At 47.1% G+C, this 15971-nt stretch overlaps 2 protein-coding genes across 2 annotated transcripts in view; one reads left to right on the forward strand and one right to left on the reverse strand.

The window, feature by feature from the left end:
• The window catches only part of LOC135813675 (protein IWS1 homolog), an 83675-nt gene that overhangs the window by 33196 nt on the left and 34508 nt on the right, over window positions 1–15971 (reverse strand). The gene's annotated exons all lie outside the window — the stretch shown is intronic.
• LOC135806700 (uncharacterized) lies at window positions 1298–11637 on the forward strand. Its single transcript, XM_065320929.1, has 3 exons — window positions 1298–1963; window positions 8133–10654; window positions 11221–11637. Exons 1-3 carry the CDS (start codon window positions 1612–1614, stop codon window positions 11635–11637), a joined length of 3291 nt encoding a protein of 1096 aa, XP_065177001.1. The 5' UTR covers window positions 1298–1611.

Below are 15971 nucleotides of genomic sequence, written 5' to 3' on the forward strand. Positions count from 1 at the left end.
CGAGTCCTAATGCGAGTCCTAATGCGAGTCCTAATGCGAGTCCTAATGCGAGTCCTAATGCGAGTCCTAATGCGAGTCCTAATGCGAGTCCTAATGCGAGTCCCAATGCGAGTCCCAATGCGAGTCCCAATGCGAGTCCCAATGCGAGTCCCAATGCGAGTCCCAATGCGAGTCCCAATGCGAGTCCCAATGCGAGTCCCAATGCGAGTCCTAATGCGAGTCCTAATGCGAGTCCTAATGCGAGTCCTAATGCGAGTCCTAATGCGAGTCCTAATGCGAGTCCTAATGCGAGTCCTAATGCGAGTCCTAATGCGAGTCCTAATGCGAGTCCTAATGCGAGTCCTAATGCGAGTCCTAATGCGAGTCCTAATGCGAGTCCTAATGCGAGTCCTAATGCGAGTCCTAATGCGAGTCCTAATGCGAGTCCTAATGCGAGTCCTAATGCGAGTCCTAATGCGAGTCCTAATGCGAGTCCTAATGCGAGTCCTAATGCGAGTCCTATTGAGTATCCCCTCTCTTCCTCACCAGTCCAACACTAGTCTAAAGCCGTAAAGGGCAGTATGCAATGGCAATGGCACGAAGCGGCTCGGCGGTAGTACAGAATCGATCAGCGCAGCACCAGTGCAGTCCAGGCCATGCCATGCCGCGCCAGGGACGTAGATACGAAGTCAACTGTCAAGCTTGCGCTAGCGCTGCGGTCCATGCATGGTGACCTGGTGACGCAGCGCAGGCAAACCAAGCTGCGCTCGACCACAGACCCGACCCTGCAGTCACTACACTACATTAGTACATACAGGACTACTAAGTACTAGTACTACTACTAACGTTAGTACTAGTACTACTAGTACTAGTACTAGTAGTAGTCCTATTGTGGACATGGAAATCCGGTTGCACGTCTAGCGGTCCCAGGGTGCTGGCCATGCAGCCGTGGATAAGCGGTACACACATGCATTATATTAGTAACTGTATAATGCGCTGCAGCGCGCTAGTCGCATCGGATCGTTACATGTCACGTGCCCTGCACGCAGCGTTCTGTACGCTGTGAGGGCGCGGGCCCCGTTCAAACGACCGGATTTCCATGTCCACGACAGTAGTAGACTGTAGTAGGTCCACTGCACTAAAAATTCACTACGTCCGTGTCTACTCGGTGTAGATCTACCGGCACTCGCACAGATGCCGATGACAGATCCATCCGCAAAGACCATGCGGACCGCACTGACTGAGCTAGCCGGTATCAAACGTTTCAAAGCCATCTTCATGTAGATCTACAAGACTACAGTCATCATGATCTGCCGCCACGAAACTAACTTTTATGCTACACGTCGATCGCAAGAGTTTGCAGTGCAGTGCAGTGCAGTGCTGATCATGGTGATATACGGGTTGCTCTTGCTCAGACATTTTCGGTCTGCGTAGCGAGCCATTCCGCATTCGATCGATGTGGACGGTCTGGGTTCCGGGAATCTCTGGTGGCCAGGTGATCAATTAATAGTTGGGACGTTATTTAGTCAGCTTCGAGGTCGTGGCAAGCAGTTCTGGAAGAGGAAGACAAGAGTGATTGGTTCAAGCTGTGGCCCTGTGGGCAGGCTTTGTGCTCCGCCTCTGCATGGCACAATGCCGGACAGTGTGAAATACAACATCAAGTACTTATTTGCAAATTTGGATGCGTCCACAATCTTGGAAGATCTACTGGAGAGTGATGTTCTGGACGAAGAGGAATATATTGGCGCACCTGCCAAGGAGGACAAGTTCAAGCTGGCAGAGTATGTGGTGAGGCTGATGCTGAAGAAAACGGACGAACAGGTGGAGACGCTCCTGAATCTGATTCAACGCAGCCAGCCTCATGTAGCGGAACATGTCGCCAGTACCATGGCGAAGCGCCGCGGTGCAACTGCCAGTGGGGATACTGACTATCCGGCGAAGCCAATGTCGGCAGACTGTGAGTCAACACGTGGCTCGTCCTCCGGTAAGTGTTTACATAGAAGATGATCCATACTGTTTTGCAAACACAGCGACTCACTGTGAGTGCGTTCGATTATGCCCGCGAATCGATTCATGAATCCGTTCCGTTCATGAATCCGTTCGATTATGCCCGCGAATCGATTCATGAATCCGTTCATGAACCCGTTCGATTATGCCCGCGAATCGATTCGAGCTATTCACATCACCCCATGTGAATAGGGTGAATGGATTCCGAATCGATTGAAAATCTGGAATCGATTCCGAATCCATTCACCCTATTCACATGGGGTGATGTGAATAGCGCTAGTTGAGATTCAAGGGCATAATCAAACGCACTCGCTGTTTCAGACAAATTGAGTAGATTAAGCATGACAATATCCTATGTTCTGTACACTGTCAAGGAACGTATTACAGCCTGATCTTCACTGCATCTGCACACGGGTGTGTCTACCAGCAAACCCTTTACACACAGTAGCCAACACAAAATCATAACCATAATCAGTATGTGCAGACGGCAGTGAGGGATTGCTTGTCCCTTCAAAAAGATCTCTGCATCAACGTGATCCGGTTAATGAGAGTGTACACAGGCACTTAGCTAACAATAAAGGCGTGAGGTCATGTACATGTATAACAGTTGGTGAACACATTCAACAGCATGGTGTACTGTATGCGGGTGTAGAGCCGTATTAGCTTCACGCCCCATTGCGTTGTGGTGCAGAAAGGGTGGTGGGCAAAGTCTGTGGCGAGTTCTTAGCTTCTGTTCACGTCACTCTGATCCCTAAATATGTATATGCATGTACCCAGTAGCTGCTGCAGCAATCACCTTGAACACCAGCCTAGAGCAACGTGGGTCACATCAGTTATCACACAATGCAGTTGCACGTGCTGCCTCTCAGTTGGCTGTTCCTATGACAACAGCCTTGCGACGTGGAAGGCATAACGAGAGAGCTTGGAAGCTCAGGGCCCTACGCTATGCTTTTTTGCCTTCATGACCTAGACAAAAAAGAGCATAGGGATGTTATAAATTCTTTAAAAAATTCCTTTTTTTAAAAGACATAACCTGGGATTCGAACCCGCACTATCGCGCCCTGCATGCATCCCCGATACACTTCGCATACATACTAATTCTTCCAAGTTGCTTAGGGAGGGCCCAAATATGCTCAAAAATTTCGCATATTATGCTTTTCGCATATTGGCCACTTGCTTCAAAATATGCTTCGAAATTACACAAAAGCAGAAAAATATGCTGGAAATATGCTGGAAATATGCTCGAAATACGAACTGATATCAGTGGTAATTATGTGAATTTTTTGCTCCTTGTAGCAAAATATGCTACATTTGGTACAATATGCTAGATTTCCTACTTTATGCGATCTTGAGTCACAGACACTCTCTTCTCGGGTCAAATCTTCGCCTCGTGTTTGGATGAGCATTTTTCCTTCTGGGCTAAGTTTGGAAGTGTTCCCTGACCGAGCGTGCCGTGGTACGTTTCCTTGTCCATTTCCGCAATCTGCCCTATAATTATGCGAATTCTTTGCTCCTTGTAGCAAAATATGCTACATTTGGTACAATATGCTAGATTTGCTACTTTATGCGACCTTGCATCAAAGGACCAAAATATGCGAAAATATGCGCAAGCATATTCGGGCCCTCCCTAAAGTTGCTTCACGTTATGATCTTGCATTTGAAAGCCCTATTTGAATATGCATTGTGGCCAGCCGTCTTTGATGGTACGGTACGGGATAGGTACGGGACAGGTACGATCGAGGGTAATACGACACCGTCTACCGCCTTGATGACGGCAAAAAAAGCATAGGGATGTTATAAATTTTTCAATTCTCCTATTTTTTTCAGGCATATCCTGGGATTCGAACCCGCACTATCGCCCTACATGCATTCCCCCATACACTTCGCATTCATACCCATTCTTCCAAGTTGCTTCACGTTATGATCTTGTGTTTGAAAGCCCTATTTGAATATTGCGGCCAGCTGTATGTGGCCAGCTGTGTTTGATGGTACGGTACGGTACGGACAGATACGGGATAGCGCCAGGCGTGACACAAACAAACAAACAAACACACAAATACCAAATTAAAGCTGTGTGGACCCTGGCTAGCGCCAGACGTTACTGAAGTAACGTCTTCTGCATAGCTACGGGAATAATACCTCCTGGTACAGGTAACATCTACATGACCAGTAACCAGTATAGCGTTATGTTTGTACCTTGACCGTATACAGCTAGACATTACACAGACTGTATACTGCTACACAGTACAACGACTATTAGACTGTTACAGAGTACTAACAATAGGAGGACAGAGAAAGTGTTTGACTCCGAGTTTCACGCACTAAGCGATCATCAGAAAACAGTTTTCTGATGATCGCTTAGTGTATGAAACTCGGAGGGAAACACTTTCTCTGTCCTCTTATTGTTTGAACCAGCTCTGCCTCTCGGTATTGAGCACTCTCTTGGACAGCCTGGAACCTCTTTGTGTTACAGAGTACTACACGGACCGCATGAGAGAGGTCTCATCCAAATATTTTTGTAATAATAGTATGAATTTTAATTAACTACTGTGCCTTTTGTTGTGCCAGGAGATGTTGATGTGTCGGGAGTTGTCCGTCCAAAAACTGGCAAAAATGAGCAGTTCCAGCACAGCTACAGAAACATGGGCGTAAAGCTAAAAGCAGGCAAGAATGTGTTGCAAAGCGCTTGACTTGAAGGCGGCCAGTTTGGTGATGCCTCGGATATCCGCATGGAGGGAATTCCAGAGAACTGCACCAGCATGTGTCACCAATTTGGTAGAATGTGCAGAAGCAGCGGCAGGGAACAAGGTTGCGGTTTATGGCGTTATAGGGCCTTTACACTCCAGTTTGTTTAGAGACTCGCTTATCCCCTCTCCCCTGACTCACTTGTGAGGTCTGCATTGGACAGAGGATATATGGGCGAAGTGGTGGCCCGCCGATGCGAATGTATTATTTTGCTTGATGTGTTCCTCAACACACCAGGTGATGCAGCCGTGAATCCGGCTAAATTTACTTTCTTTTTACTGCCAACAGGCCAGGTCTTTTGACTGAGAACCCCAGGAAAGCTGGATTAGGGCTGTTATACAATCTCAGGAAGAGATACAGCTTGGCGGGATACTGTGTTACTCCACCCGAATATTCACAAGTAATTCATAAGCACACGTGTATACAGGTATACAGGTATTTTATTTATTCCACATCCCATAGCATGTAGTTTCCAATCAAAGAGGAGGGGGTGGAAGCCAACCACGGGTGAGAAACGTAAAGAATTATAATAGAAAGGAAAGGTGTATGCGTTCACAGTACACTGCTCTGGTACGGCGACTGGTGCATGTATCACTACGGGATCATGTTTGATTGGGAATAGGAACCGTACACTGTTCAGCAAGCCTGCTCAGACCAAGACCATACAAGTTAGAGTACAGAATGCTACAGGTTCTGAGATTTTATTCTGTTCACGAGCTTCTATAAATATGAAGAGGTGTTTTCTTTGGAAATATCCACACAAGTCACTATCTACTAATATGATGTAGTAGAGAGCACTCTTCCAACATTGGGGAAAGTGTATTACGGTGCTAGTTCAACTGGGAATATAGAAAAAAGGGAGCACCTCGGTTTCCTCGGCCAGGTGACCGATACCATCTGGCACAGAATACTACATGTGGTAACATTTTGATTCCAGAACGTACATCCTCTTAGAGAGAGAGAGAGAGAGAGACAGAGACAGAGAGAGACAGAGAGAGACAGAGAGAGAGAGAGAGAGAGAGAGAGAGAGAGAGAGAGAGAGAGAGAGAGAGAGAGAGAGAGAGAGAGAGAGAGAGAGAGAGAGAGAGAGAGAGAGACAGAGAGAGACAGAGAGAGACAGAGAGAGACAGAGAGAGACAGAGAGAGAGACAGAGAGAGAGAGAGAGAGAGAGAGAGACAGACAGAGGGAGAGGGAGAGAGACAGAGGGAGAGAGACAGAGGGAGAGAGAGAGAGAGAGAGACAGACAGACAGACAGACAGACAGACAGAGACAGAGAGAGAGAAAGAGGGGGAGAGAGAAAGTTACATTTATAAAGACAGGTAAGTCTAACAAATGAGGACTGAGACCTCTACAACAGGGTTTTTACGCCTGAAAGCAGGTGCATGATTTAACAAGCAGGTTGTCAGTCTAGATTTTATGCGCAGATGGAGAAAAAGCGCAGAATTTTTGTAATGAGATGAAAAGCAGAAATAATAAGAAATAATAAGAAAAGATGAAATGAAAGCCTGCTCACAACCCCGCCCAGCCTTGCGAACTGGGTATGGTGGATTAAGAACCCGGTTCAACGCTCGAGCAAGCGCTCTCCACTCAAGGTGTTCACAGCAACTGATAGGAACTCATATGGGGAAATTATAGAAAAGAAATAATAAGATAAAGAGAATAAATTTCAACGCACCTCAATAAACGGAGCCCCACATACAGTACCTCAGAAAAGTGGATCTTCCGACCAGTGTTTTTGTTGACGTCGCAACCAGATGATGTAGCTGCTTCGCAGAGACGTCTTACTGCACAAATTACAAATAAATTTTATTCTTCGATTAGAAAACCCAAGCGCTTTCAGAGCCCTCCGAAGAGAGTCCGGGATGAAACCACGCACACCTACCTCAACCGAAAAAGAAACGACCTGCCACCCGTTTGCTCGGCATTGATCGGCCAGATCCGCATACCGCCTGTCCTTCCGCGAGTTACTGACACTGAATCTGTCCTCAGCACAAACTGTCAACTCCATCCAGAATACAATCCTACGACTCGTAGAGTACAGAACTATATCTGGTCTTAGGGTGGTAAGTGCAACACAGCTAGGGAAAGAAATCTTTGCACTAACTGAGTCGACAAGAAGTTTCCAGTCTGAGGCCACCGACAGGAGATCAGTCGTAGAGAGAGAGAGAGAGAGAGAGAGAGAGAGAGAGAGAGAGAGAGAGAGAGAGAGAGAGAGAGAGAGAGAGAGAGAGAGAGAGAGAGAGAGAGAGAGAGAGAGAGAGAGAGAGAGAGAGAGAGAGAGAGAGAGAGAGAGAGAGAGAGAGAGAGAGAGAGAGAGAGAGAGAGAGAGAGAGAGAGAGAGTTGTGGCCAGCTTATCATCCCTACTAGTATGTGTTAGTTATCCCAAGACCATTGGCACAAAGTATATAAGCGCCTCTTGGTCATTCCCCTGAAGCGTACCTCAAACCCAAAGCACAGAGAAATCAGTGTGGCAGAGCCCTCAGGTCCGGTATAGTAAAAGTAGAAAGACTTGAGAAACAATAAGTAAAACTAGGGCTGCAACGGGTAGGGGTTTGCTCAGGTAACGGGTTCGGGTATTTCTAATTTTCTATCCGGGTAGTACGGGTACCCTGTCGGGTATTTTTGACATACCGGTAGTTTGTACAGTGAGTGTGCACTTGCTCTACATAGAAAGTGCGTAGCTGTGCTGTGTACATGTACGTTTTCCAAAACACCGTACTCCAACTACCCGATCGGGGTCTCGGGTGCAAACTGCTACCCGAATACCCGCTCTAATTACGGGTAGCATGGGTACCCTACTACCCGATGAAACCCCTGAGTAAAATTTAAAAGAAAGAAACTGCAAAGGCCAAACCCGGCTAAATCGGACAATTTTGCTTGAGCGGCGGCGCAATTCCTATAAGCAAAGCCTATTCAAGTCCTTGCACGAGCTGAAGTCTAAAGAGAGCTAGCTGCGCATAGGAGGGTCGAGCAGACAGCAGCACACAGAAAAGGATTAGAGGCCAACACAAGTAAGCGGCACACTGGAATGCAGAAAGTCAGAATGAAACAAGCCAGTCAGAAAGACAATGAGACAACTGAGACAAATTCTCAGATACTAGTAGTGGATGTGAGTTCTGTTTTTAATGAAGAGTCCACTGAGGCAACACATTGAAGGGCGCCAGCAAGAGGTTGGCTTAAAGTGTTCAAAAGGAAATAGAAGTGAACCAATGTCATGACGATGGGTAAACATTTTGGTAGAGGCATGTGACAGTCTGGCTATACTGCATGCGATAGTGAATGCGCAGAGAGTGAAATACTGGCGAGACTGAGTACTATCTATACAGGGTCATGTCAGATTCATACTTATACAGACTGTACATTCATCGTAGTTGTGTTCACTTCCTTTTGTCTTGGTAGGTGATACCATGATGATGCCTGGACAACAGAAAACACAACAATCAGTCCACACAGAGGGAGGTAGTGAGACTGATCAACAACTGTCCTCCAGCAGACATACAGCAACACCCAAAGAAGCAACATCAGCTTTAGCAACAACCAGTGCAACTAGTATGGGTACAACAAGGAGTACTGGACCAACTACAGCTCAGGTTTCAAAAACATCATCACATTCAAGCAACTCATCTCTACCAGACCTGGACGACCACTTCACTGGCAGGGATGACATTGTTACAGAGATCAGTCACAGCATTCTCACAACAAAGTCCAAGTCATCATCTACACGAGTGCAGAGTCTTGCGGCACCAGCTGGTTTTGGTAAGACGTCCGTAGCCATTGCTGTTGGACATGTATGTCGCAATGCTGGTTGTCGTGTGGAGTTCTTTGACTTACGCGGTGTAGCTGGTGTTGACGCTGTCCAGGCAATGATTCAAAACCGACTCGAAACAAACCCAGCTTCATCTGAAACTACTGGCAAGACAACGAAATCAACTGATGCCATGGATGATGATGGTAGCAAACACCACATGCTAGTTATTCTGGACAATGCCGAGGATGCTATCCAGGCCAATGCGGATAAGGATTTCCAACTACAAGATGTCATCCAGCGACTACTACGACAACAACACAGCGTACATGTCCTACTCACAAGTCGTGTTTACTTTGACCTACACGCTGCCCAGTTTAAACTACAACAACACCGTCTTGATGGTCTGACAAAGGTTTGTGCTGTTGGTCTTCTCCATGGTCTGTGTGTTGAAGGTAGTGTGAGCATTGAAGATGCACAGAGGTTAGTGGATCATTGTGGAAATGTTCCACTTGCTGTACGCATTACAGCTGGTCTTCTACAAGGTGGTCGATTAACTCCAACCATGTTGCTGGCGGTGTTCAAGAAGATTGGTCTTGATGTGTTCAACGACGACGGTCTGAAACCGAATCATCGAATCCTGAAGCTGTTGACAATAGCATACAACACATTACAGCAGGATGACAAGGACTCATTCCATGCTCTAGCTCAACTACGCTCCTCGTTCTCATCTGATTGCGCTTGTGTGATGGTGGGTTTGCCTGCAACTGATGCCAATGTGGTTCATCTTGTACGTTTTGATCCTTTGATCAAGATTTGTTTCCTGGATTACAATTCGTATTTGGATCGCTACTCACTTCAACCATTCATTGCCGAGTTTGGCCGTTACCAATGCCCTGAAGACAAGCAACGCATGTACCAACAGCGAATGTGCAAACACTTCCTTGGCTTTGTGAAGGATGTTGATCATCGTAGAGGTTGTGGTGCAGAGAAAGCAATGTATTGGAGTCACCAACTGCTTCAGGAAGCCGTGAACATCGAGAATGCGTTGTCGGTTGTTGATCTGCTGTCTGATGATGAACTTCTTCCTTTCTCTAGATTAGCAACGTGTATTGGTTTGTTTGCAACTTTGTTTGGGACAGCGACAGTTGTTGCAGAGTTCCGTGACAGGGTTCAACGATTGGACAAGGCACCGCTATCCGTTCAAGTTGGCAGCCTTTGTGCCTCTGTCTGGCGTGCATGCGAGGCACCAGATTCTGACACCAATTTTGACGATTTGGATCTCAAAGCCCAAAGACTTCTTCTGAAATGTAACCAGGAAACGACTAGAGAGCAATCACAGCTGCAGCTGATTTTGATCCAACTTTCATTGGAGTCATGCAGGACAAACATATCTCAGACCATGGGCAGCAGGGAAGGACAAACTGAGCTCAGCCAGGAAACGCTATCCCGTCTTCAGGTGGTGTACCAGCGTGTTACAACAACACTGGGAATTGGTCTTGCAACAGGTCTCCCTGAACGTGCCCTGAAACTCATTCAACTGTATTGTTCCACTCTGCTAAACAAGGATATACCCAATGTACAGGTGGTAGAAGACCTTGCTAAGAGAGTGATGTCATCACGCTACCTATCACAGGATGGTGCAGTCCCTTCATGTGCTACAATGTACGACTTTCTGCAACAATGCATGGTTGTGATCCTGGGTAAGGTCATGTCAAGTTCTTGTAGCAGTGAGTGGATTATTTCACCATCATTGCTTACAACACTTGGTTTACGACTGTGCAAGTGGAAACATGTACCAACTGCTATCAGGCGCGAGGTCTATGTCCATGACGACCACACTACTGTGTCAGCTGTACAGTTACAACAGTACCTGCACTCCATGGATAATGACACAGTGTCCACACTACTGCACACGTTCTTGGATGATATGTACAACAACCTGTACATATCCTTGATAGTAAATGGAAGGGTGCTCACAACTCCAATGGGTCTCATTCTACCAGCACAGCATCCCTACAACATTGTGATGGACTATGTCAGGAGATGGTGTCATGGCTCAAATCCAGCAGATAACACAGCAGCACTGATTAACAACTGTAGCCAGAACAGGGTACCTGATGTGGAAGTGATGCAGTCTTGTATTCTGATGGCTAGAGCACTGCTAACTTTCGAGGTAAGCTGGTAGTGCAGCGTTATCCTTACCCTAGTTTTCATCCACACCCCAAACTCCATTCTGAAAGAATCCAGTGTACTGCAACACAGTGTACTCAGTAATGATCTACTGTATAGTGTCTGTCTCACTGAACCTCATTACTTGGTGAACACACAGGAGAATGTGAAAACTTCTAAAACATGGTAACCATGGATATGGAACGCGTTGCATTTGGCTATATCAGCCTGGTTAGTAATTACTGTATAGCAGGAAATTTTCGGACGGAAATATTTTCGGACAAAGCCGAATTTCGACTTTTCGTACGGATTTTATTTTCGTACAGTGCTGCATGCTAAATGCACGTGTTCGTAAGCAGTACCCATGTACAGTGCACGTAAAGTCACATGAACAAATTTTAGTGCGGAATTAATTTTAGTACAAAAAGGCGGTGTACGAAATCGTACGAAAATATATTCCGTCCGAAAATTTCCTGCTATACAGTATTGTGCGATATGCTGTCTGTTTCGATTGTACGGGCTTCAGTCACGTTCTCTTTGCACTGTCCTTTACTGTGTGTTTTGCTGTAGAATACTGCCATAGCACCTGTCGATAGTTCCAAACTCTTCCCAGCGTTGAAGTCATTGGTTAAGGATGTCAGTGCTTGCCTGCCAAGCAATTGTGCAACTGGTCTCTCAGTGTCTGGAATTGTGTACTTACCACCAACAACTGTGGACAATCCTGTACTATACATCTCTCTCATTGCTGCCCTGCATGGTCAATCCAAGAGAGGCCAAGTGAGCATTGATCACCACATTGCACTACTGGAATGGTGTCCAAGTGTAGCAGCATGTTTTGTCTGCTATGACTTGGACAACATCACAGCATGTTCTCGTTGTGGCATGGCTTACCTGTGTGGCAAACATCGTCAAACTGATGAACACCTAAGTGAACACAACCAACACTGTGCTATGCTGGCAGCACTCAGACGTCGCATGTCGCAGTAAGTTAAGAGTGCTGTCTTCGGCTCACATGAGTGAGTGTTTGCTGCGCGTGCCGTGTGCTGTGTACTGTGTGCTGTGTACTGTGTGCTGTGTACTGTGTGCTGTGTGCTGTGTGCTGTGTGCTGTGTACTGTGTGCTGTGTGCTGTGTACTGTGTGCTGTGTACTGTGTACTGTGTGCTGTGTACTGTGTACTGTGTGCTGTGTACTGTGTACTGTGTGCTGTGTGCTGTGTACTGTGTGCTGTGTACTGTGTACTGTGTACTGTGTGCTGTGTACTGTGTACTGTGTACTGTGTACTGTGTGCTGTGTACTGTGTGCTGTGTACTGTGTACTGTGTACTGTGTACTGTGTACTGTGTGCTGTGTGCTGTGTACTGTGTGCTGTGTACTGTGTCCTGTGTGCTGTGTCCTGTGTACTGTGTACTGTGTACTGTGTTCTGTGTGCCGCGTACACCCATGGCCTACAGAGTAAGTGGACCTTTCTCTGCCGAGGCATGCCAGCTATGGATGAGCACCTGCTTCCACTTGATGATGCTGTGTCCAACATGCTGATCCCTGCCCTTCTCCCCTGCCCTTCTCCCCTGCCCTTCTGGGCAGAAGGGCAGGGACCGTTGAATACCCAGGAGCGCAGCCTCCTTGCTCTTCCGTGTCGCTTCGGCGGTCTCGGGCTGCCCCACCCATCGTCGCGAGCCTCCCAATATCAGTCTTCTCGAGACATCACCGCGCCCCTGACAAGCCGTATCTTGGTCCAAGATATGGAATTAGGCACCGCCATTGACGATGTACGCGCTGCCCAGAAGCAAGCGAAGAACACAGTTGACGCCTCGGTTCGGGCTGATGCTGTGCTTCTTTCCTCATGTGTGGATACTGAGTTGCAGCGGGTCATTGCGCTAGCGTCGGAGAAGGGAGCTTCTTCCTGGCTGACCTGTCGACCCTTGAAGCGGCATGGCTTGACCCTCACCAAGGGTCAGTTCCGCGACGGAATCCACTTGCGCTACGGCTGGCTTCCACAGCGACTGCCATCATCTTGCAGCTGTGGAGCCACATTTTCAGTCGCTCACGCTTTGTCTTGCCCCACAGGGGAGTTTCCGTCGGTGCGGCACAATGAGGTACGTGACCTCACTGCCCATATGCTGAAGCGAGTGGCTCACAATGTCTCCGTGGAGCCCCACCTGCAGCCGGTCACTGGGGAGCAGTTCCGGTATCGCACCGCTATCCAGACTGAGCAGGCCCGTCTCGACGTTGCGGCAAGTGGCATCTGGGGTGGCCGGTTTGAGCGCACCTTCATCGATGTGAGGGTTTTCAATCCTCATGCGACCTCAAACCGCGCCACCTCCATTGCCTCATGCTACACCAAGCACGAGAAGGAGAAGCGGCGCTGCTACGAGCAACGTGTCCGCGACATAGAGCATTCGTCGTTTGTTCCGGCCATATTCTCTACCACTGGTGGTTTGGGCAAGCACGCGGAGTCGCTCTACAAGCGGATAGCTTCTCTTCAAGCCGCGAAGACTGGAGAAGCATACAGCTGTGTTATGTCTTGGGTTCGATGCAAATTGAGTTTTGCCCTACTCCGGTCCAGCGTGATGTGTTTGCGCGGATCCCGGAATCTTCGGCCGGTGCAGTTGGACTCACCTCCCACCTTGGCGGTTGCTGAGGCGGGCATTCGCATTTGATACCATTTGCCTCTGGTTTTGACTGTATTGGCTTCGTCTGTGCTCTTTTCATCCTACTACTAGTAGTTTTCAGTCCGTTATTGGGCGGCTGCACTCCAGCTCTGCTTTGCACTTCTCTTAACATCTTTTTCGTTCACACGTTTCAAAAAGATTTGCAATCCACACTGTGTGCTGTGTGCTGTGTACTGTGTACTGTGTACTGTGTACTGTGTACTGTGTACTGTGTGCTGTGTACTGTGTGCTGTGTACTGTGTACTGTGTACTGTGTGCTGTGTACTGTGTGCTGTGTACTGTGTACTGTGTACTGTGTACTGTGTACTGTGTACTGTGTACTGTGTACTGTACTTACTTCATGTCAGTACATGTACTTTAAATGTGGTACAAGAGAACCACAGCTGTGTCTGTGGAAGGGGAAGGCTTACACGGTGGTATTTGCTCCAGATCTTTGGTTTTGGCTGCGTCACAACATGGTTTGTTCGAATCGTCTATGTCTGCATTGCCAATTATGGGACCCTGGTTCCAAGTAACCCTGTGGCAATGGCTCCATGGGACAGTTGTCTGCGTGTGCACATATGTGTGTGTGTGTGCAAGTTTCTGTGTCTGTATATGTGTGTGTGTGTGTGTGTGTGTGTGTGTGTGTGTGTGTGTGCGCGCATGCGCGTGTGTGTGTGTGCGTGTACATATAATGTGCATCTTCAAGAGTGGGTGATTGTATGCTTGTACCATTGAGTTCGGTTGGTGGGTGCACTCACAGAAGAACATTACTGTTCCAGGACCATATATTCTCTATAATCTGAGTTTGCAATGTGCAGCCCACACTAGTATCAAGTGTTAACTTCACTGGGCCAGGGGTACATGCAAGTGGAACTCGGGACGCGGATCCCCTCATGCCAACCTCTTTCTTCACCTTGGTCTCACCGGCCCGGTTGCTGCGGTGTTGTGAGTGAGATCATAACCAGTCCAGCCAGAGTTGGGGATTGCAAGGTGTGGTGGCTGTTGGGTGGGGCAATAACCAATGGAGTCACTTTTGTAGGACTCCTTCAGCTGTGTGCGCATCTGCATGCATGCATGTGTGTTTGTGTGTATGTGTGTCGACATGTACGTGTGTTCTCTGTATGTGTGCACATGCATGTATGTGTGTGTGTGTGTGCGTGTGTGTCTGTGTGTTTGTGTGTGTATACGCGATTCCCCGTTGCACATTCTACAGGGCTAGCTGAGCTTCTGAAGATCTCTACTGGATAGTGTTTAGCAGTTGAGATTGGTGAAAGTGACCAGCACTGGACAGGGATCATTTCAAGCAGCTACTGCAGTAAGAGATACTCCAACAGCACACTACCTGTCATTGATCACAACACTGTGACATCACTTGTATAGACATGATGTATACAGATTGTCTATGACACACACAGTGTTGTGTTACTATGTAGATATAATGATCAACTGAACTACATGTACTGTCTAGTCCAGTCTACTGTGGTATCAGTTTTACTGAATGTGTTCATGTCTACTCTCACCTACTGTTTTTACACTAGTCACTGTACAGAATAGTTACCGGTATGTCAGTTAAACCTGGAAAACTATACTCTACAAATGTTTATACTGCAATGTATATTGCCATAGCAGTGTCAGGCATACCCTGTACATACAAGTTCATGCTATTACCCTTGAAGTACACCTCATATTTTACTCCAGTATTGAAATCTAGCAGCACTGCTAATACTCATGTGACAATGTAGAAATGCTTACCGAGTCTTGAACCAGTTTTTGTCAAGCCAAGTCAATCCTTTTGAAAATTATACATCACTCGGAATGAACTAAAGACATTTTCCTTCAGGCAGTGTTTCATCAGAATTGAATAATATTTCAATGAGATTCTCATTCAAAAAATCTCTCAAAATGGTATACAGTTGACCCGACTGCTCCACGGATGCTGGTTGCTATGAACAATGACCATTCAGTATAATTGTATTGCTTGTGTGCATGCCTACTTGATGTTGAACACAAAGCAGCCACATCATCTGCTACAATCACAACCCTTCCGCAGTCACTAGTGGAGCGCATGTTTTAAAGGTGGTTTTAATTCCCGTAGCTATGCAGAAGACGTTACTTCAGTTACGTCTGGCGCTAGCCAGGGTCCACACAGCTTTAATTTGGTGTTTGTTTGTTTGTGGCGGACGGACGGACCTCCGTCTGGCGCTATCCCGTATCTGTCCCGTACCGTACCATCAAGGACAGCTGGCCACAATATTCAAATAGGGCTTTCAAATGCAAGATCATAACGTGAAGCAACTTGGAAGAATGAGTATGAATGCAAAGTGTATCGGGTAATGCATGTAGGGCGATTGTGCAGGTTCAAATACCAGGTTATGCCGTGAAAAGAAAATAGAATTGAAAAATTTATACCATCCCTATGCTTTTTGCCGAGGTCATCAAGGTGGTAGACGGTGTCGTATTACCCTCGGCCATACCTGTACCATGCCGTACCCTACCATCAAAGACGGCTGGCCACAAACAGCTGGCCACAATATTCAAATAGGGCTTTCAAATGCAAGATCATAACATGAAGCAACTTGGAAGAATTAGTATGTATGCGAAGTGTATCGGGGGATGCATGCAGGGTGATAGTATAGTGCGGATTCGAATCCCAGGTTTTGTCTTGAAAAA

Source organism: Sycon ciliatum, chromosome 1 (genome assembly GCF_964019385.1).
Source record: "Sycon ciliatum chromosome 1, ocSycCili1.1, whole genome shotgun sequence".
NCBI lineage: Eukaryota > Metazoa > Porifera > Calcarea > Leucosolenida > Sycettidae > Sycon > Sycon ciliatum.